This window comes from Tyto alba, unplaced genomic scaffold (genome assembly GCF_018691265.1).
Source record: "Tyto alba isolate M040663 unplaced genomic scaffold, T.alba_DEE_v4.0 Super-Scaffold_2, whole genome shotgun sequence".
Lineage (NCBI taxonomy): Eukaryota > Metazoa > Chordata > Aves > Strigiformes > Tytonidae > Tyto > Tyto alba.
The window spans coordinates 74,285,203-74,306,966 of record NW_024881282.1 but is presented as its reverse complement, the minus strand read 5'-3'; the positions used below and the strand labels follow the sequence as shown (position 1 = coordinate 74,306,966).

The 21,764-nt window shown below is 39.0% G+C and overlaps 1 protein-coding gene across 2 annotated transcripts in view; it reads left to right on the top strand.

Moving 5' to 3' along the window:
• SLC2A13 (solute carrier family 2 member 13) overlaps positions 1–21,764 on the top strand; it is a 161,390-nt gene that overhangs the window by 129,581 nt on the left and 10,045 nt on the right. For both annotated transcript variants that reach the window (XM_042792469.1, XM_032996257.2), the window contains one exon: positions 1,448–1,573. In XM_042792469.1, coding sequence (XP_042648403.1) covers positions 1,448–1,573 — 126 coding nt within the window. The remainder of the gene's footprint in view (positions 1–1,447; positions 1,574–21,764) is intronic.

Genomic DNA, 21,764 nt, shown 5'->3' with positions numbered 1-21,764 from the left:
CATTGTTTTTATAATTTTCCCAGCCCTCTTTTTTGACAACTACCATATGAATTGACCTATTATAACCCTTTTAGAAACATCATAGTAAGAAAAGTTTGAATTACTAGATTTTAAACATGTACTTTCAGACTTTTTAAATACATATAATCTGTTTTACTGATTTAGTTTCTTGGGACTTTGTTGTACAGTTACTTATACTTTTTCTCATAATGGTATAGTAGTTTAAGCAGGTTATTTCTTCATTCACTAAGTCATTGTTATAATAATGATATGCTGAAAGGATTATTTCCTTGGTTTTATTGTTACAGAGATACATGTTGAAGCTATTTTGGTCACCTTAATTATACATTTCTAGATGTTACATTTCAAAGTTTAATTTTAATTTCAAATTTCCAGACTTACTCCATGTTATACAGTTTTTCATTCTCCTATTCTTAACTTCTAAAGTTAACTGTTAGAAAATATCAGGGGCTTTACTGATGAGAATATATCTCTGAATCTGAGATGGCTTCCGCAGAAGAAAAGCACCTGGGTAGTTTAACTACAGTAGCAATGGTCTTAGAGCATTTGCAAGATCTGGGGAAGCTTGTGCCAAAAACTTTCAGTTAGCTTACACTGCATGAAGGGTTTTGGAGTACCTTCATAGCTCACGTGCCCAAATCTCAATTTGTCCTCAGGGGCAGGTTTTAGACTGACACCTAAGTGAAGTATCTGTAGGGTACTTGGCGTCTAGGCTCCCAGTAGTCAGTGGGGATGTGGTCAGTGCAACCAGTGAAGTCTGGAGAACAGTTTTACTGTCTACAGTCACTTCAATACCTTGCAAGATTGCATTGAGGAAACTTTCCCTGAGTGTAAGCATCTCTTGCTCTTTGAGACTCCCAAGGAAATCAGAGATCTCTGGATGGAGCTGATAAGTGTGATGCATGGGAAGGATCTGCAAGAGCACTGCACACTCTGCAGTGACAGGTGAAGGGCAGGCGAGATATTTTTGAGCGTTAGATGCCTGTATGTGAATTGGCTTCACTGACATACTGACTTTGTCCATTGAGTGTAATGGGAACTCAGGCGCCGAGCTCCCACATGGAGACACACGGTATCGCGATCTCAGACTGACTCCCACATGATACGTGCCTAAATCCTAGTTTGGTTATTAGGTATGATTCTTTCTCTTCGATTGCAGTCTTTTTTTAATTAAGATTCATTCCAAGAGTGAATTCTCCTGCAGCCTGATCAGGTGCCACTGGGAGATTTGCAACTGGATCACCAAAGTGTGGTACAGAAGAAAGCGAAAGCAATCTCTATTAGTTTTTGGGCAGATTCTATTATCTTGTCTCCAATACTGACAACTTGACTATGTGCATCCCAAGACTGATTAGGAGATGCTGTTGGTTTTGACATGTACAAATGAATAACATGTTTCTTAAGTATTTATTTCTTTCTCTTTCAGTTATTGTAATGGATGTATGTTAGATCCAGACTGTGGTCTCTGCTACAGATTGAATAAATCAAGTGTTGTTGAGTCCTCATGCATTCCTGTTGATAAAGATTCTACAATGAAAGCAGCTTGGGGCAGGTATGTCACTTCTCAGGATTTTCTGGTCTTGTGCTGTACTGTCTGTGTATTTTATGCTATTGAGAACACTTTTGCTTTTACATAAAATGTTACTCTTATGATGTTCTGGAAGAGTAATTATCTTGGAATGGTCAAAAATGGGTGATTACATTATAACAACTGTTCCAGACTGCACCCTGATGTGTGCAGCCCGTTCGATGTAGTCTGCTGCTTAGAAAGTATGGCAGATGTACACTAGCAAAATTACTTTTCCCTCATGTCTTAATTCACTTGAGGTGGCATATTCCCTAGGTACACAACCTCTGAATTCATTTTCTTTTTAGATGCTTTAATTAAACCACACTTTTAATATTGGCCTATGAAACGAGTTGCTCAGCTGAATAATCTAAAATGATAAAAATCTGAAAAGTTCAAATTGTCAAAATCATGGTTTGTGGCCACAGATTTCTGTGTTCCTGTGCTTAAAAGTGGCATCATACCTTGTGTTACATTTGGGGTATAGAAACGTGTGCATTCATAGGTAAGTCCCAGTGCAACTGCAAAATGCATCACACCTCTTTTACTTAAACAGCACAAAGATTCTCTGTGAAGTCACAACAACCTTCAAGTTTTCTGAAGTATTGACTGTTCTTAAGGGATGGCTTTATGAGTTAGAACAACATCCTGTAAAGGCTTTATCAATACTTTAATAATGACTAGGGATTGGATTAGAGTTTTGAATAGTTCAGTGCCGCAAGGAAATTATATAATTACTGCTGATAAAATGTTTAATTACTGCTGATAAAACCTCCTCTCTATAATTCATCTATGCCACCCACATGCCATAAACATACTTGTGAAATAGGCAAAGGTTCGTGTGGTGGTTTGGTTTTTTTTTTTTTTCCCTCCCCCTTTAACTTTCATGTCTATTTCTCAGAGTTAAAACCAAGTGCCTTAGTGGCAGTGAATCATAGTGGACAGAGGTTGGAAGGTATGAAAATATCTGCTAATTGTAGAATCATTCATTTAAATTTGCTCTAAAATTGCCCTCCTTTTGATGTCAGTTACTATTAGAATGTTAAGCCTAGTAGTTCATTCCAGATGCAGAAGAGGGTAGTTTATGTTCTTTGTAATCCTAATTTAAAAACACTGTGATCATTTGGGGGCTATCACTGTTTATTAATAACTGTGAAAACTACAAAATCTCATCCCACTTGCGTGTTCTGTGTCTGTCTTCAATGGCTCGTTATACAACATAGCTTGCATATTACCTTATATCCTGATGTGCTCTGTAGCACTTGGACTCTCAAATTCATATTTGTAAGGTGACATATCTCTGTATTCCAAGTCAATATTAATTTCATTATGCTGTAGTTTTAAGTAGCATGTCTGTAGTTAGCAGAATTGTACTAGCACACAGAAAGAGATAAATGGAAACATAAGCTTGTTATGAATAGTTGATAGATAAAATCAAACCTTACTTCTTAGGCAGTGTTATGTATAACGTAGTCAATGTGGACATCAGTAATCCTTTTATATTCATGATTCACTCTCATACAGCACTCCTTGCTGTACATCCTACTGGAGCAAAATAGATATGAAATAAGAAATAATTTATTTCCATATTACAAAATACAATATTTCTATATTGTAAAATAATTTCATAGTATAGGGACCCTGTTCAAAATCTTTTAAGAGAAAACAAAACTATTTTGAATTTGTTATATTGGTAGTCACCAGAGTGAAAGTCCTGCCTTATGAAGGAAAACAAGTAAAATACCCACATTTCTTTTTCCAAAGATTGTATTTTCATCCCCGTTTCTAGTGTTTATTTCATTAATTTATGATCTCGCCTCCACCTGGTCTGTGTAATCAGGCAGTTTTCTAAAAGCCAGTCCTTCAATCTGTGAAATGTCAGGTGGGACCTTCTGTGCCTTCCAAGCCTCATGGAACAGACAGGCATTTCACCTCCTCCTCACAGATAAGTGTGTTTCTGCATAGTGGTCCAGAGGGAATCCCCATGGATTTTGACTTCCAAGGATTCACATTCCTGTACCCCACCCCCAGCTCTGCTTCCTCAAATCCTGAGTCTTCTTTACAGCAAAATCAGTCCCACAAAGCCGTAGGATTTCCCTGCCAAGCAAGAGGATTGCTGCAGTGAAAATGTCACAGTTACATCCCCAGTTGTGTCTCAGAGCAGCAGGAGTCATCTGTATCTTTCTGGCAGCGTAGGGAGAACACGTGCTTAAGACAAACTAGCAGCATGGGTAAAGAAGTTATGTCCCTGCTGATGCTTGAAATTGCAGCCCTTCATTTTACAATGTTACTTTGTCACAAGCTAGACATACATTGGCAGTTATTTTAAAAATACATGGCATTTTTATGATCAGAAACTACTTTAATAACTGGAGAGATGATTTTGTGATCTATGGACAGCTGATAACCATAGTTGTCACATGTGGCCTCTTTGTAACTCCTGTGTATTCTGATGGCTTCATGCCACCTGGAATGGGCTGAATGAGTTTAAATGGCTTAAAACCTCCAGAGTTACACTGGCCTCATATGGCCAATTTATTTTGCCATTAATTTTGCTCAGGAGAGGTGGAAGACCTGAGCTATTTGTTTGGGATTTGTTGGAACTCTGTTATGCCTGAGCGTTAGCAAAAGCAGCAACTCTGACTGTCCTGCCAGGTGCAGGAGGTTCAGAGAAACAGCTTCTGCTGGGCTCGGATTGACGGTGCCATGCAGAGTGTTCCACTGCTGCTGCGATCGCATTTTGTTTGTGATTTTCCCTTTGGAGAGCTGGGAGCTGCAGCCACGGAGAGGTGCCTACGGTCACGTCATATGATGTGTGTGCAGCCGTCTTAACCCCAGCTGTCCTGACATTCAGTCAGGGGCTTATCTATTGCTGATGTGTAACCTACCAGCAAGGTGAGAGGTGCTTAGAGGCATCAACAGGGAAGGCCTTGTCAGATTTTTCAAAGCTCTCTGCAGCCATGCAAGCTGACATAGAAAACCCTCCTGTTTATATATTTATAGCTTTGTGCTGTTCTTCACAGTTGGTCCCAAGGTACTTTGATAACACTGACATAACAGGCAATGTTTTGACTGTTATCATAAAATACTGTAACGTATTTTTATTTGCATTAAGTTTCCCCGGTGCCAGCCTGGTGTACTAGACACCACCTCTGTGTTTATTGTTAATCATATTTATTTGGTTACAGTATGTTCTATGCTGAGAAGTTCTGGAGAGGGAAGAAAGCAAAGATTTTAGTCTCCCGTGGCTGCCAGCAAGGCTGTTTATGTTGCTGTGGTTGTCATAGAAACCTAGAGAGACAATTAGAGCATCCAAATGTTTTTCAAGAAGAATATAGCATTTTGATTCTTTTGAATATAGGGAACTCAGTGACCAGCACTGGCCCTGGGGGAGGGAGACCACGTAAGAATAAATCTGACCAAGTCCAAGTCAGGCCTCAAAGCAGCATGGGTAATGTGCAGTGGGTACACTCGTAAGTTCATACATGTAAGACAAAGAATAGAGATTTATTTTTTATTATTTAACCAGTTACATAAGCCTGATTGGTATTGGAATAACAGAGAGGAGCGTCATGCCCAGGGCACCAGCACAGTCAGGTGGTTTGCTGCCTTTGGTATTACTGAAGCAGTTAACAAAACCACTGTTGACAGGCAAACCTTGCTGCCTCCAGCCCTGCCCAGGGACATATAAAGGATGGTTTCAAGACGGTGAGCAGGAATATTCTTAAATTATTCACTTTGTAATAAAAGAAGAGGAGCTGTGTCTTCTCTCTCAATGTGGTCTGAGGGTTTTGCTGGGACTCTGTTCTCCAAGATTCAGGGAAGTTTTGCATTTAGCAGTAGCACAGAAGGGCTTTCAGTTCTGTTCTCTTCATGAAGATGGAATTATAAAATCCCCACGAAGTTGATAAAAAGCGTTATCTCGCTTTTACAGATGGGGATGCAACGGGAAGATTCCAATATGAAGCTCAGGTGGCACAACAGGGGTCATGGGCAGAGTTTGTCTCTCAGCTAGAACTGAATGTGGAGGTGATTTCTTTCAGTTCTGTGCTTGCACAACACAAGCCAAAATCTAGTTTTGTCCCCACAACGGCAGTTACTCCCACCGTACTCTCAAAAACCTTGAAACTTCTGGCTGTGTAATTGCAATGACCTTAAAGGCCAGCCAAGAACGTACTAGAAGTGACTTAAAATCGCATTAGTATTCTTACAGTTGGGAGAATAGCCGTGTAAGGAAAGGAGCTACTAATATTGCCTTGACATGAGTATGTTGTCAAGACCACAGCAGGCCCACAACTGTGAGCTAAAAGGCTCTCATGAGTGACTCTGAGCAATCTCCCTCTGGAGAGAAACATGTTGACTTTATACAGTAAACAATTATGAAGAAATAATAACATCATCTGCAGATCAGAGACAAGCCTAGAGGCCATCCTGTCCACAAAATTAGTTGGCAGGTCTCCACAGTCCCCAAAGGAGGATGATTGGGAACAGAAATCTATAAAGGGAGAGGAGCTGAGTGATTTGCTTTCTTCAGCCGTTTTCATTAACTTCGTTAGAGGAATATCTCCCTGCCACAGGAGTTTAAAGCTTCATGGAGAACCCTGCTTTCGTCAATATAAAGAAGCATTCCCCTCTCTGAGGGCATTCAGTGGAAAGGCAAGTGCAGGAAGAGCTCTCCATTTGGGAAGCTCTTAATTTTCCTCTGGCCAGTGCTCTCCTGAGCTCCTTCCTTCCATGTAAAATTAATGGCGTGTTTACAGATGCTTGGTAGTGCTGTTTTATGTCACTGTGTGCCTGCTGCTTATATCCATCAGTTTGCTGAGGAGTTTAACTGTATCTTGGAAATCTGTTCTGTGGAAAAGTGGGTTTAAGCTACCCGGGCAATGTGAGGAAGCAGGTCATGCAGGCAGTCCAACCCCAGTTCCAAATTTCAGGAGAGTTTCCACTGCAGGAATGTGCCTAACGACCTTGGCATTTGAGCCTGGATGCTAACTAGATTCCAGTGGTTAAAAAAAAAAAAAAAAAAACATGGAAGTTCATTAGCTGGATTCTCAGACAACAGCCTGGTTTATGTCCAACAGGGGACATGCCAGTGTCTGTCACAGCCTCGGGAGTATTCTGGGGAGCTTTACATTCATATAGTGCTGCCTGTTGTCTAATGCATTGCAGATGAGACTGTTAAAATTATTATCTTTGTAGCAACGTCAGATTTTTCTAGAAATGTCAGCTTCATTTTGCTTCTTGTAAATAAAGACAGACATAAATAAGTTCATTACACTTGTTTTGCTAGTCACTGTCTAATAAAGATGCTTTTGCATTGTGGGAAGTACGTTTGTGAAAGTTGCTGTGACTGCTTTACTAATGCAAAAAAAAAATGTGCGTATTCACGCATTTAAAGACTGAGAATCTATTTTCAGTACGTCATGGGGAACGGGTATACAGAACTTTCCTGTTACCACAGACAGGCTAGCACCAGAGCAGCCTTCCAGGAATGAAGTACTTCTCTGTCCATGGTTAGACATTGCTTGTTTTGTCATGCAGGAAGTATTGATAGAAGATTTTATTGCTGAAATTATGATTTGGAATCTTTCTACAAGGGCATGCATTGAAAAGTGCTTCTTAATTCAGCAGCAATTAGAGGAGACTGCTATTTCCCTTACTAAGTCTTCAGATCAAGATTATACCTTGAATTATGGTTCTCACATTTGCAAAGTAAAAAGGTAGTAGAGGGAGTAAATTATTCAGTAACGTAGCAGGATCTACAGAATATTTACATCTGCATGTATATCAGCAGCTCTCAGAAGAGCTGTGATTATAACCAGTTGTCTTAGAGAAATTTATTTCTGGACAATGTGTTAAATGTTTACTAAACTGAAATATTCATCACTTCAGTAGGAACTAGAACAGAGAAACCCCCCTATCCTCTCCGGGATCATTTAGAAAAGAAACCCAAAATACATGCAGTTTCACATAGAATTATATTCTGATTATCTTCACCATTGCCAGTAAGTATGGAAACCTAGAGTAGCTGGATAGCAGAATGCAATGCTTTATGTCCTTTTTGATTAGGATTGTGTACTTCAGCATAATAATATCTAATATATGTTAGTGAGGTGTGCAAAAACAGAAATGAAAACAAGATCTGAAACTGATTACAGTCTTTGTCAGCCTAAACTCTAAAGCACAAGGGCTATTCTGTGAGGAGGATATTGGACAGTGTATTCACAGTCTTAATGGTTGCATGTACTGTTGTGATTCTGGAGAGCTAGGGAGGTAGAAGAGGAATTTAAGAAATCTGGTATGTGTATTTTAATGCCATCTCTGTTAACTGGTAAGAGCAAATACAAAGACTAGCAGGATAAAGTGATGCAGAATATTGTGTCTGAAACTATTTTCATTCCTTTAGGGTAATTACTTAGGAATTACTATTAATAGCTTTAACTCACTGTATCTACTCAACCAGTGGTAAATTCTGGATGCTTGAAAGAAAGGACAAAATATATGCTTAGTCAGTCCTGTTACAAAATGAATGTATTCTGACTCTGGAGATGTTTAGTTTATATGCTGAAGACAAAATTTATTTCTTGGAGACACACAGCACGAAATAGAATTTTAAGGCAGGTCTGGTTAGTTTGAAGCATTGTTTGTATGTTTTTTCTCTGTTTGTCTGTATTGCATGTTGCTGCTGAACACTACTTCCAGATGCTACTCTAAGTTATTATTTAAAAGGCATTCTGGTAGAGACTGAGGAGACAGACACCTGGCAGCTATTTAGGTTACTTGTAACAACTACTTCAGATGCTATAGCATTGAGATAACTGGAATAGCAAAGCAAAAGTTGAGCCTTGAGCTAAGACATTCCAAAATGCTGTTTTTTTTTCAGGAAAAATTGTGTTATTTAAGTGGAAAAACATTTGAGTCAATGCTCTTCACCCCTTAAAAATGGCCCAAGGAAGAAGATGCTGTAGTGTTTAAAATTTGGATTTACATCCTGTTGAAGGAGCAAGCTTTTTACTCAATTTCAGACATTCTCTGGTCAGCTGAGATGTGTCTAGAAGGAAAATACTCGTTTCCCATTTAAAAGCATGTTTGCTTCTAGTTGACAAAGGAGATAGATGGGAAAGTGAAGGAAAAAATATGCCAACGTGTATGAGAGAATTGGCAGTCTCTTGTCAGTGTGTTTAATTCCTGCAGCTTTTCTCTCTCTCTTATGCAACATACATTGGAGAAGAGAGTCCTTTATTGCTCATAGGAACCTGCTGTTAATTGGCTTCTTCAGCTGCTCATCTTTTTTAGGGACAGGTTGAAAGACACCCATGCCTCCCCAGGGGCGTTCTGCCTGGGCAGTGTCGCAGCAGCGGCAGAGCACGGCCCGGCGTTCTCCTCGGCCAAGGGGGTCGGAGCGAGGGGCAGGGGAGGATGCTTCGCCAGGGAGCTACTGCTGAGAGAGAGCTGGGGATTCCTCCTTCTGCCTTAGAGCCAAAGCAAAAGGAACTAGCTCGTATTTGGAAGCATGTGGAGTTTTTTTTCTGAGAGGGGAATATTTCCGATACTTGTTTTTCACATGCATTCGGTTATTGAATCTGAAGGCCAGATTTAAATAAAAATCCTCAGTGAAAATTGTCTCAGCAGATTCCTTTAGGTTTTTACACTCTGAAATACAAATTGAAATTTTCTCTGTTTTGCAGGCAGAAAATATTTCTGAAAGATGCATGTGGTCGGGGATTTTTACTGATTGAGAACATTCAGCAGGGTTGAGCCCAGCCCTCCATACAGCACCTTGTACCTTTAACGGCATCCCTAATCTAAACCTTATACACTTTTATTCCGAAATAAGTAACTCTTCAATAATCACATCATAATAGTGTAAAATTGCTATATCTTCTCTTCTTAAAAGCATGAAGTTTTTGGAGTATTTTTTTTTCTTTTTGAGGGAAAAGAAATTAACACATTTCTGCATTAGGACTGCTGAATAATTCAACACGTTTGATGAGTTTAATTCATATAAATTATTGTATGTGCTGTCTGCATGTGTGGTTCATTTCCTTGAGAATTGGAGGCAGTAACATCAATCCCTCACTGGCAAAGATGAGCTGGAATTATTGACTGATTTGATTTAAAGTTGTGACCTTATTTTAACTCGGCTCATCGGATAACACAGGCTAGGAAATGGTCAGCCTGTTGGATGGCAGGTCATACTTCTGAACAGCAGTACTTTGAGCATTTCTTCTTGCTTGTAGGTTGTATAGACTTTCTTTTTTCCTGTAGCTTTCCACAGCTGTCACATTAGCTTTGCATAGATGATAATGAGAGACAAATTTGACGTTCTGCATGATTATTTAGTTCTTCAGACCTGTGATTCAGATGATGTATGTTCCCATTTAGCATATTTTCTTGGCAAAATAACTATTGTTAAAAAGCACTTATTTACGTAAAATTCTTTTTAGTTGTCACAGGCCATGGAAAATAGATGATTAATTTGATTTCTGCTGAGTTCTTCTACTGCCAGATCCCAAACTTTGAGTTTGATGTAACAATGAAAATTTTGGTACCCAATGTTTGAAAATGTCATAAACTAGACATAGTGTAACCACTTATCATTTCTGTACTTTATAAAATTCCTTAGATTTGTCATAGGTATTGCACCTGCATGCACAAATCAAAGCAAAGCGACGCTCTATGTTAAGTGCTCACTCTCACAAAATAATTATCTGGTTATAAGTGTTATAAGTATTATTTAAATCTCCTTGAGGCTCCATTTTCAGTTACAACTTTAATGATTTCCAGTGAATTTTAGGGCTGACGGTGGAGGAATCATTCTTTGGATAGCTCTGCTGGTTGATTTAATTCAGAGCCTCCCCAGTAGAGCCTGTGTGGGCAGGGATGCGGTGCTTCGTTCCCCTTCTGAAGCACCAGTTTCTCTGAGCTTTTTAGGGCAGAGCTATTGCCACCTACTGGAATCAGAGAAAAGCTCCTTTTTAAAAATGCCCTTCCATCATTTATTTAAAGTGATGAACACAAGATCTCATATTTTTAGTCTGGATAGATTACAGTTGTAATGGCAGAAAGACTGTTAGTTTAAAATGTAGTTATTTGTGTCTAAATTGCTGTTACAGAAATTGAATGCAACAGTTCAGTACTTCAGGGGGAAGGTTAAGTTGGCCAAAAGGTTATTACTAGAACTATTAAAATATTAAGTTTCTATATATGTCAATAACTAGAAATCAAATGGAGCAGGGAAGTGCTGAAAAGGGTATACTAATACATGTAGTATTGTTCTATATTTTAAATGCCTTGGCCTTATGCTTTTTTGTCTCAAGTTCAACAAAAAAAGCAAATTCGGAAAATTATTTTTACCTCACACACACTTTCCTTTGGATTTTGGTGGAAATTTCAGAAGGATAAATATTTTCTTCTCTCTTCACTTCCCAATGAAATATGTGATTGATTGTGATTTTAAGGTTTTAACAGCTCTGTGGAAAGTCATTTCTGCACAGCGATGGTTTCTCAGACTCTGTAAGGCACAGGGGCTGCTGCATGGTATCAGCCATAAATGAAATAGCTTTAAAATCTCAGCAGCGTGCCTGCAGCAAGCAGAGCCTGGCCCCGGCTGCGCTCGCAGTGCAGGCAGCCGTTCGGGGGCTTCGGGGCTAGAACTTGGCAAATAAGGTACTTGGGTGTCGAATTGCATCGGTGATGCTCACTATTCAGTGCCACATCTGGTTACTTGTTATAATTGTGTCAGCATGTCCCATCTGTGGTTTGAGTTTGGGATTTGGGTGGGATTTGCTTTGTTTTTCTAAATTGAACTATAAAATCTCGCCATTCTCTACTAACTTCATATACCAGGTTTCAACATGAAAGTAAATTTTTTCCACTACCTTTGTACATCTAAAATTTTGGGGTAGTTAAAAGCAGTGCATTTATTTTACTGTTTCTTTACTGTTTTCTAGAGTGTTTTGAAGCATTCAGAAAAACAAGACTGTAACACTGAAATAGAAGCCATTTCATTTGGAGGTTAAACACTTCCACTGAATATTTCTGCTAAACTGCCTTTACACTGAGTTACAACCACCACCTTGCTTTCTTTGTCTCTGGTCTTTTTTGACCATGGGCTTAGAATTCCTTTGCCAGTTGTAACTCAAGTGATGCTTTTGAGATGCTGATGACGTTCCTTTGATAATACTGCTGACACGTGGTGAACAGCACAAACATCAATAAAAGGTTACTTGTAATTGCAAGTAAGAATAAGAGGGCTGGATAGAGTTTGTTTTACTCAACTTAAGATGTCTAAAATTTTGAACTTGAGCTGTCTTGCAGTTCCTTGACTGATGGAGTAAAAGATGCTGTTTCTTATTTTTCCATATTTGCAGCTGGCCTTTGCCTGTGTTTCACAGAATAGACTTTGTTGCATCATGTCAGTGATTCTTGCACGCTGTTCTGTTAATAATACTTTAATTAATATTAAAATATTGATACTTGTTATTATTGAGCCCTATGCTTGGCCCTTTCCACCAGTATTCATTGAGGCAATCTGTCTTTATATACCATAGGAAAGAGGTGTCCCCTGGGAGAATTTATACTTCTACAGTGAATAGGCAGCTGGTTGATATTTCTGTTGTAACCAAAAGACCTTTAGAAATGCTAATTATTAAGTAAATTAAATATAAAATCAGGTGAAAAAACAAGTAAGATTGTTAGATAGAGATATATTTTATAGGAAACTTGGCACGAATTTCTAAAATGCTGCATTTGACATCATAATCTTCAGACCAATTTGTTTCAGTAATTTAAGTATTCATGCTGCAAGGAGATACGGTCAGAAAGACTAAATGCTTTTAGATATGGAAACAGAAGCTAGAAATTCTCCAATTTGATTACCCCAGTTCTGTCAGTAATTTGGTTGGAGCCTGGTGCTCCATCCAGAAGCTCTCAAGCCTATCAGATCCAGGATGACCAAGAACTTCCACACAAAAACGCCGGGAGCAGCAGAACCGCCCCTGTGCAGGGAAAGACCAGGAGCGCTGAGCTACAGAGAGGGGTTTGCATACAATCAAAATATTTAATATGCTAGTCTCTCACGGATGCGAAATGCCAGTCTGTCTTTAACAAAAAATACTTCAGAGTCCTACATTTATGAGCATTTTTGTCGTGAAAGAGCTTGAATAGAATGAAGCTTTCCTGCCTGCAGGAACCTGTGAATAATTGAGTGACCAAATCTGTCAGTTTTTTGGTGGAAAGCATCATGTGTCACAAGTTAGGTTCAGGAGCCCCCCGCGGTGACTGGTAGCCACCTTCTAGTTAACTCCCATCACTGAGATCCCCCAAAGGTTTGTCTGTCAGAAGGAACGGCCAAATTGTTAATGAGCGCTCCCTCCTTTCAGAGAAATAAGGGAAACTGACAATGACTGGATGCAGGCAGAGGTGTGTATTTGTGCTCATTGCTGAAGCTGGTTGTTCCAAATTTCTGTATAACCACGGAAAAGCCACTAAACAAACTTCAAAGCACATTCTGATGTCACAGGGAGTCCACGAGCCTTTCTCAACCCTGACAGCTGCCGGGAGGGAAATAATAGCTCATTCTGTTTCCAGAATGCCTCTGTGCTGCCTTTTTGCTGGTTGTCATGTGGAGATAGTGTTGTGTTCACGTTGTTTAAAATTTGTGAAATGGCATCTATTTCACGAGCAATATTCCCAGATGCCATTTCTTGCAAGGGCTTGCCGTGCGCCTGCGCCCACGCTGCGGCATGAGATGTTTCTTTTCAGTTCGCGCTTGATTGCTGTGAACAGTATTGAAGGGAGGATTTTCAGCAGTCTCCAAGGTGGTGGTAGCAATAATTCTCTTGTCCCACCGACTGCTGTGTGTGCAAGTCACATCATTGAGCCACAGCCCCATCATACACGTCACATCTCCAGCCAGACCTGCACACAAATACGTGATGCTTTAGGTGTTACAGCAGTGGGTCTTGCCCTCTGCCACATCATGGCATTTTTTTCCACTCCATCTGTTAGAATGCAGTGTTTTTCTTTTATTTCTTGATACTACTGTTGTACTAAAATATCTACTGATCATGGTAAAAGGCTTCAAAATGTTGGGCAGTATCACCTCCATCGTATTTACCCAAATTTCTAAACATTCTTTGCTGATCTGCACCTCAGTGAAGTTCCTTGAGAATTGATGGTACTTGAAAGATAGAATTAGTGAAAACTACAGATTTAACTGATTGAATTTTTTCAGTGTGAGAATTAGGACCAAACTAGCTATTTCTCTGTCTCTTACTGAATCTTGCTTTTTGTGAGGATTGGCTTAGGCTTTTTTAAATGCAACACTGGAATCTGGGAGGCTTCATGACTTGCTGATGGCACTCTACTGGAGCCCACGTCTGGTTATAAAGTGGTTGGTGTTCTCATGTACATCATTAGTTTGAAAGCTGCAAGAAACAGTAAAATCTGTCTTAAAAGAGGTAAAAGTTTTAAAGTTAGTAAAGTTGTTTAAGGACATGAACAAAGTTTTGTGTTGAGAGGTGAAATTTCAGTGACTAGCAGGCACAACCTCTTGTAGAGGTCCAAACTTCAGCAACCAGATGTGCCTGTCAATAAAAGGGGCAAACCCAAGGTTTATGTGCATACTAAGAATATTTAAATAAGAACTGTTAGATAGTTTACTGCTTGTGAAACACTGTGTGGTTATTTTCATTTTTTTGAGATCAGGATTTGTATTCTACAAATGAAAAAGCAGGAAAAGTTACTGAAGGTTTGGTCTTTAAAGTACTGAGATGTACATTGTAAACCACTGGAGTGCACCCTTGAGAGGGGGAAAAAGGGCAGAGATCTTATATTGCCTGCTGTTGCCTTCTGAGCCTTACCCAAAACAGTGCACTCTCTTATTGGTGCTTTTTCATACTCTGTTAGCTTGTAAATACACAGAATGATCTTTAAAGTTGCAAAAATACATTCTTGTGTCTTCTTAGGAAGACATTAGCAGATGTGGGTTTTGCTTCTCCGTTAACATTACCTTGCTGTAACTTCAACCTTGTATGATGTCTAGTTGCAGTGAAGCTTTCTTTGATGTTTTTCAGAAATATTTTCTGCAACTAAGTATCAACATATCAAGCTAATAAGTGAGTCATACTGTAAATTGAGGAAAAAGCTCTTCATCTCTGTCTTTACAAAAAAAAAGAAACAGTGTCTTTAAAATATTTACTCAGTTTTATGAAGAATCTATCCAGAAATAATTACCAGATTGTACTCTTGTTTATTTATCGTATACACTGGTATTTGATTCTCCATCTTAGAATTATCACTCACTGCTGTTGGTGTCACTGAATTTTACAGTTTCAAACCTTAAAGTAGTCTTCTGGGTATACATAATAAACGCATCTTTGTCATGGCTTCTTAACTTGAGAGTACTGCTCCTGATTTTTACAGCTACGATTTCAACCTGTGAACCCCTGAGCTGGCTGTTAACCAAGTCATCTTCTGACAAGTGCTTGTTGAGTTTAGTCATAGACTTTCATATAAATGGATATAGATTAGACCTCTGTGCACTCAGTTTGTGCAGTAACATATTTAGATATTTGAGGGTTTTATTTAAATTATTTTTATAAGATGCTAATTTTCTTTAAATCTATAAATATTTTTAATAATCCTTTTCCAGAAAACAATGCAAAAAGATCTTTTTTAACAAAAACAAAACATTTGTTATTTTTGTATTTCTTTCTTTTTGTCTCGTTTCATTTCTTTGTTGAAAATGGGGGAAACTTTGAAGTTTTTCACAAAAAAAAATTAAAGAAATAAGCCATATTCCTTCTGTTTGTTTTGTTTGGTTTTGTTTTGGTTTGGTTTTTTTTCCCTCAGCAGCACAGCTAATTTTGTACCTGAAAGTGTCCAATGTTAAAAAGAAAGACAAAATACCATATTTTGAAACTGACCTATTGTCTAATGATTAAAGTAGTTAAAATGATCATAGGTAGAAATGCATGAAGGACAGTGATATTCAGCGAGGGTACTTGTGCTCAAAACTAGTTAAGATTTTGCATTTTGATCAGGTTTTCATTTGAATTCTGCCCATTAAAATTCTGTAGGTATGACTGCTAGTTAACAGATTATTATTTTTCATAGTTGTGTGACCTCTCACAATTTTATGCATAATTAATATAATATTTGAATTATTTATGATTTGGTCATGATTATGAAATTGTACGATTTAATTATTACTAGTTAATTTTAATTTGTACTGAGGTAAACCAAGTGTGTCCAGTCAGGATCAGAATTAGGGCTAGGATAGGGCAGTTTGTAGAGCACAGACGTCAGATGTTTCTTGACACCTTTATTACCATCTGATACTTTGAAAGAGTAGCAAAAATCTTGGGAAGAAACGTAAGTCAGGCTCTGTGTAGCGTGATTAAGGTATGTCCTGTAATGAAAAACAGGTATTTGCTTATTTCTTCTCCCAGTTTTTAAGTGTGCTGTAGCTGGGACTGGTGTACACATGTACCTAATGGGTGCTGTCAGCTGTTGCAAAATCTCAGATGGTTGGGCTTTAACACTAGGTATAGACGCTATTCTGCCTTTTCCTGGTTTGAGTCCATTTCTCAAGGTAAGGAGAGCACAAAAGACAATAAGAGAAGCTTGTTGGGCAGTCTTCTGGTAGTAGCAGCAATTGGTCTCTCTCCCCTCCTGGTAGATATGATGAAAAATGAAGCTTGAAACACTTGTGTTGTGACAGCAGACTGGGTGATTGCAGCCAGTGGCCTGCAGGTGACCAGCAGGACTTGGAAGGCACCAGTATAGGGTAAAAGAAGTGTAATGTAGTAGCAAGCTGAACTTTGAGAGGACAGAAATAAGTTACAGCAATATGAAGGAGAACCTTCAGTCCAGTAACAAATCCAAAATGGAACATCTTTCACTGGGAGATTGGTTATCTAATCACACAAAAGCAGCTTGCTGAGACCCACAGCTAACGGGTGTCCTAACAGGCCCTGTCAGACAGCTGAGCTTCTCCCTTTGGCAAGAGACGCAGCAACAGTGTTGTCCACCCTTCAGAATCCAATAAAACGTGGTTACAAAAATACTGAAACATACAGAACAGCGAACAGTTAGGAACCCCTTTGATGTGATTAATATTGGAGAACAATTTGTTACGGGGAGAAGTTGCTTCTGTTTTCAGTCATTTGGTAGTCTGTTGTTCAGTCTATTCAGATTGAATACCAGCTCCAGTACTCTATTTATTGGGCAAATTCAGATGCCATAGCAAAGCTGAAATTTCTCAGTTTGGGAAAATGCAGATGTTTGAATTAAAACTCTAATGATTTTTATCTAAATAAATAATAACGTTTTTTAAAAAAAAATGTTCATCTGTGACCAGGTGGCTGGGAACAGAGGTAGATCAGATCAGCGTACCAAGTCTCATGCAGGTGTGCATTCTGACATGACTGAGAATCACAGAATCATTTAGGTTGGAAAAGACCCTTAAGGTCATCGAGTCCAACCTTAAGCCTAACACTGCCAAGTCCACCACAAAACCATGTCCCTAAGCACCATGTCTACACATCTTTCAAATACCTCTAGGGATGGTGACTCAACCACTTCCCTGGGTAGCCTGTTCCAATACTTGAAAACCCTTTTGGTGAAGAAATTTTTCCTAATACTTAATGTAAACCTCCCCTGGTGCAACTTGAGGCCATTTCCGTTTGTCCTATTCCTTGTTACTTGGGAGAAGAAACCGACACCCACCTTGCTGCGACCTCCTTTCAGGTAGTTGTAGAGAGCGGTAAGGTCTCCCCTGGGCCTCCTTTTCTCCAGGCTAAACAACCCCACTTCCCTCAGCCGCTTCTCATAAGACTTGTGCTCTACACCCTTCACCAGCTTCGTTGTCCTTTGGACACACTCCAGCATCAAGTACAGGGGGACAATCACTTCCCTAGTCCTGCTGGCCACACTATTTCTGATACAAGCCAGGATGCTGGTGGCCTTCTTGGCCACCTGGGCACACTGCCGGCTCACATTCAGCTGGCTGTCGACCAACACCCCCAGATCATTTTCTGCCAGACAGTTTTCCAGCCACTCTTCCCCAAGCCTGTAGCATTGCAGGGGGTTGTTGTGACCCCAGTGCAGGACCCAGCACTGAGCCTTGTTGAACCTCATACAACTGACCTCGGCCCATTGATCCAGCCTGCCCAGATCCCTCTGTAGAGCCTTCCTACCCTCAAGCAGATCAACACCCCCACCCAACTTGGTGTCATCTGCAGACTTACTGAGGGTGCGCTTGATCCCCTTGTGCAGATCACTGATAAAGATATTAAACAGACCTGGCCCCAATACTGAGCCCTGGGGAACACCACTTGTGACCAGCCACTAACTCGATTTAACTCCATTCACCACAACAGTTTGGGCTCTGCCATCCAGCCAGTTTTTTACCCAGCAAGAGTACAACCGTCCAAGCATGACGGCAGGCAGTTATTTCTTAGAGATATGTATTTCTATGAAGTAATCATTTCAGTAAGGTCTTCTGCTTGGGTAAATTAAATATTAAATAAATTTTTAATTTAGTAGTGTGTACGAGCTATAGTGAAATATTCCTTGTGATTGATTTTAAGAGATTTTGGCAGTCTGTAAAGTCTCGGTTTCTTTTGTGAGAAAGAAGATAAAAGAGGACTCAGAAGATAACAGCCAGTAAGGGAAAAGATGCGCAGTGTGAATAATTGACAGTTATTTCTATATATGCTACATGTTGCCTCCAAGTAGATCTGTAAGAAATGCTGATTTAAATGTAAAACCTTATTAGAAATTCAGTTCTTACCCTACAGCACACAATAAAGAAGGCATCTCTCTAAACTCTGTCTCTGTAATGGGCAAAGCAACCAAGCTTCTGGGTTTGGAGCTTTTTTAATTTATCTTTGAATATGTGCTTTCAATTTCCCAGATGCAGAGTATGAAGTGCCAGTCATTCAGCTTGAGGAGAATAATTTTCCTGTTGGTATTGTTCTAGCCCTAGTAGCTGCTACTAAACTTACTTGGCATGGAAAGCGTTGCATAGAGAAAGGAACTGCCTTTGTCTCCTCAGTTTAAGATTTTTTTGAAATATTTTGGACAGCAGCAATTACTATAGCTGTTATTCATTAAAGTGCCCTGGTTTCTGTTCTTTGTGGAGGATATCACCCACAGCTCTATAGGTATAACAGATAGATCCTATAGCAGGGGGCCTCAGTGTGATAAAGACTATTTTTCAGTCATGTGCAAATGCATCAGCAATCTGCTGAGGTGCAGTTTGCTTTCTTGCTGTGAACTAAACTATTTTTCCAAGTTTTTGAAGTGCATGCTAATATTTTAAAAACTCTTTGCCAGTTATAGCAAAAGGCTTCAATGCGCGTCCCAAAACGCTGCTGGTATTTTTATGTAATGAAGGTTAAGCAATGTCTAGCTGAATACCGTGAAATTTTATGAGTACATGTTTTGAAAGCTGTGTCTGTTTGTTCTTTTCTGTTTTTTTTCAGTTGCCATCATCTGGCATAAGAAGCTTCATCTGCATATTTTTAGCAACATCTGTTTTAATGGATGAGTTATTTCTCCATATAAACTACAAAGTCAAAGCAGTAGATGCAGACTTCTCCAGAGAGGCGTGGAACTACAGTGCATCTTCTCTGAGACACAAAAGCCAGTAGCTAGGGAACTGTGAGAAAGCTTAGGAAATATTGATTCAGACATTAGTTAGGTTTAAATTAATCTGTTCACCTTCAGAAAAGATTGACACTTTTCTCAGAACTTCAGGTAGCATTTTACCATATGTATATATAAAAATTAAGCACTGAAAGGAGCAGAGATTTTTCTTTAAATCAGAATATACTGATTTATAATGAAACTATATCTTATGGTTTCACTGGTCTGGAGGTTGTGCTAATGTGACTATTTTGAATGTATATGAGTGGGTTAGAGGGGCCACTTGATGGACAGGATAGAGGCAGTTTCCAAAGTTCTCCTTAGTTACATGTCTGAATACCACTAAATTATTACACAGTTAATCGGGTACCTTGCTAAATTCTGTCCTTTAAGTAATTTAAAGATAATTAGGGGTCTGTTCAGAGAACTAGATACCTTTATCAGAAAAAGAGGGGCTAGAAGTTGTGGGAACTAACCGACATGTCAAGGTCTACATTTTTCCACAGGATGAGTAATCGCTTGTAGATAAATAACCTTAGTTGTTCCCACGCATCTTCCACAAAAACCTTCCTCAGTCCAAAGAGCAGCTACTCTAAGTTATGTCTCTTTGGTCCTCTGTCCTTTCTGTGACCAGGCTTCAGGTGAACAGATGAGTCAATAAGCTTGGCATAAATTCATATTGTTCAGTTGCATTGGCATTCTATGCAGGAGACTTTAAAAATCTCTTTAAAGGAGATTTTTTTTTTTTTTTAACACAGTCTGTTTGTGTTACACTAGAGACTAAGTTGGTAAATCATAGATTATCATCATCTTGATAACCTAGACACAAAAGTATGGCATAAGACTAGTCCTTAAGTAGTTTTGCTCTCGTTAGAACAAAGAAATGACGGATTAGCGAAATTGTGAATTAGGTCTAAAATCTTTCCATACTATCAGCACCTGGTGTTAAAGTTTATCTTGGAGCAGAATGTGTAATTTTGATATATGCGTGTTCTAACAAGCATTTTAAGTAGATGAACGATCACATTAGTGATTTTCTTTAGAAGTAATTTATTTCCTTATCCTGATTTGATTTGAATTTTGACCTTTTAAGGCTTTTGATCGAAATCCATTTAAGACGATTCTGAAGGGCTTAAAAGACAATGAGAAGTTAGCAGCTTTCATATTAAAAATATATTAACTGTTCAGAATGAAACATTTAATTTCCACAAAAGCCATATCTTTAGGGCTACCAGTCCTCACTCTACAGCAAATCAAAAATTAATGGAAATTTGAGGAGAAAATCAGCTGGGTCTCTGTCTTGTGCTGTGCTTACTCACCTGTGCTATGTACTGCCTAGCCATTTCCCTATCTGTGGTTTTCAGTGTTGTGCTTGAGAATTATTGTACAGCCAAATTGGCTCAAGTATTATGAAAATTTAGATTGTTTATCAAGGAAATGGTCTTATGCTGTTATTATTACCCTCTTGTTATTAGCAATAACATTTTAGACCACCCACACTAGCTCTTCTTCTCTTAACTTCTTTCATGTGCCATATGAAGGTAATTCAAGTAGTTGGGGAGCAAAGCTTTAGATCTTCTGAGCTACATACCATATCTGATAAAGGATGGATTCTGTGATTATGGAATCAAGCATATAATGCCTGTAATTTAGAAATCTACTGCTGTTCTGATTTATTTCCAATCGGTCAAATTGTTTGCATCAATTGTTGGAAGGTCAGGTTTTCACTAGTTAGAACAAATGTGCATCTTAAATTATCTGTGGAAAATATATAACAAAAAAAAATCACAGTAAATATTTTCAGTGTAGCACTATCATGTTTTCACTTTGGCAGTAATTTCAGAGGAAATGATGTGGTGTGTCTTCACTGTTTATACTGATATGACTATTACCCAGCATATTGGTATTTACAGACTGCACTGGTACCTGACTGCATCATTTCACTTGTAAGCAGTTTACAAATGCAGATATCTTTGCTTTTACTCTGCGTACCATGCTGGTTTACTACTGAAGGATAAGCAAAGCACAGTTTATTACTGCCAGGTTTCTGTTAAATCTAGTCTCAAATGCGATTTTTCCTGTTTCAGTGCACTGAATCTGCTTTCTTGCAACAGAATTTCCTCTCGGTTATCGGCAGGCAGCGCACAATGGATGAGTGGCTTCAGCCATAGGAGACTTTGGAGACATCTGGTTTTCCCTTGTATCATTTGTGTTCCACTCTGTCAAAAGTAGGACACATCTGGGGAAAGATGGTAGGGGAAGGAAACATGCAGACCCCCCAGCAGTTTTGTCTATATGAATCAGCAGGTCGGTTTGCGCTGATGTGGATGGATGCAAGATGATAAACCAAGTATATCTTTGTTTACAGTAGCATTTGAGAGAAAGCATGAAGCTCCTCTCCGGTAATGAATACAAGCTGATTAGCATTTTAAAACATCTTGATGCTGAGATTGGTTTCTTCATCCTGCCCAGCCAGATCGGCAGATCCTCAAACACCTGCAAAAGAAATTAGAGTAAT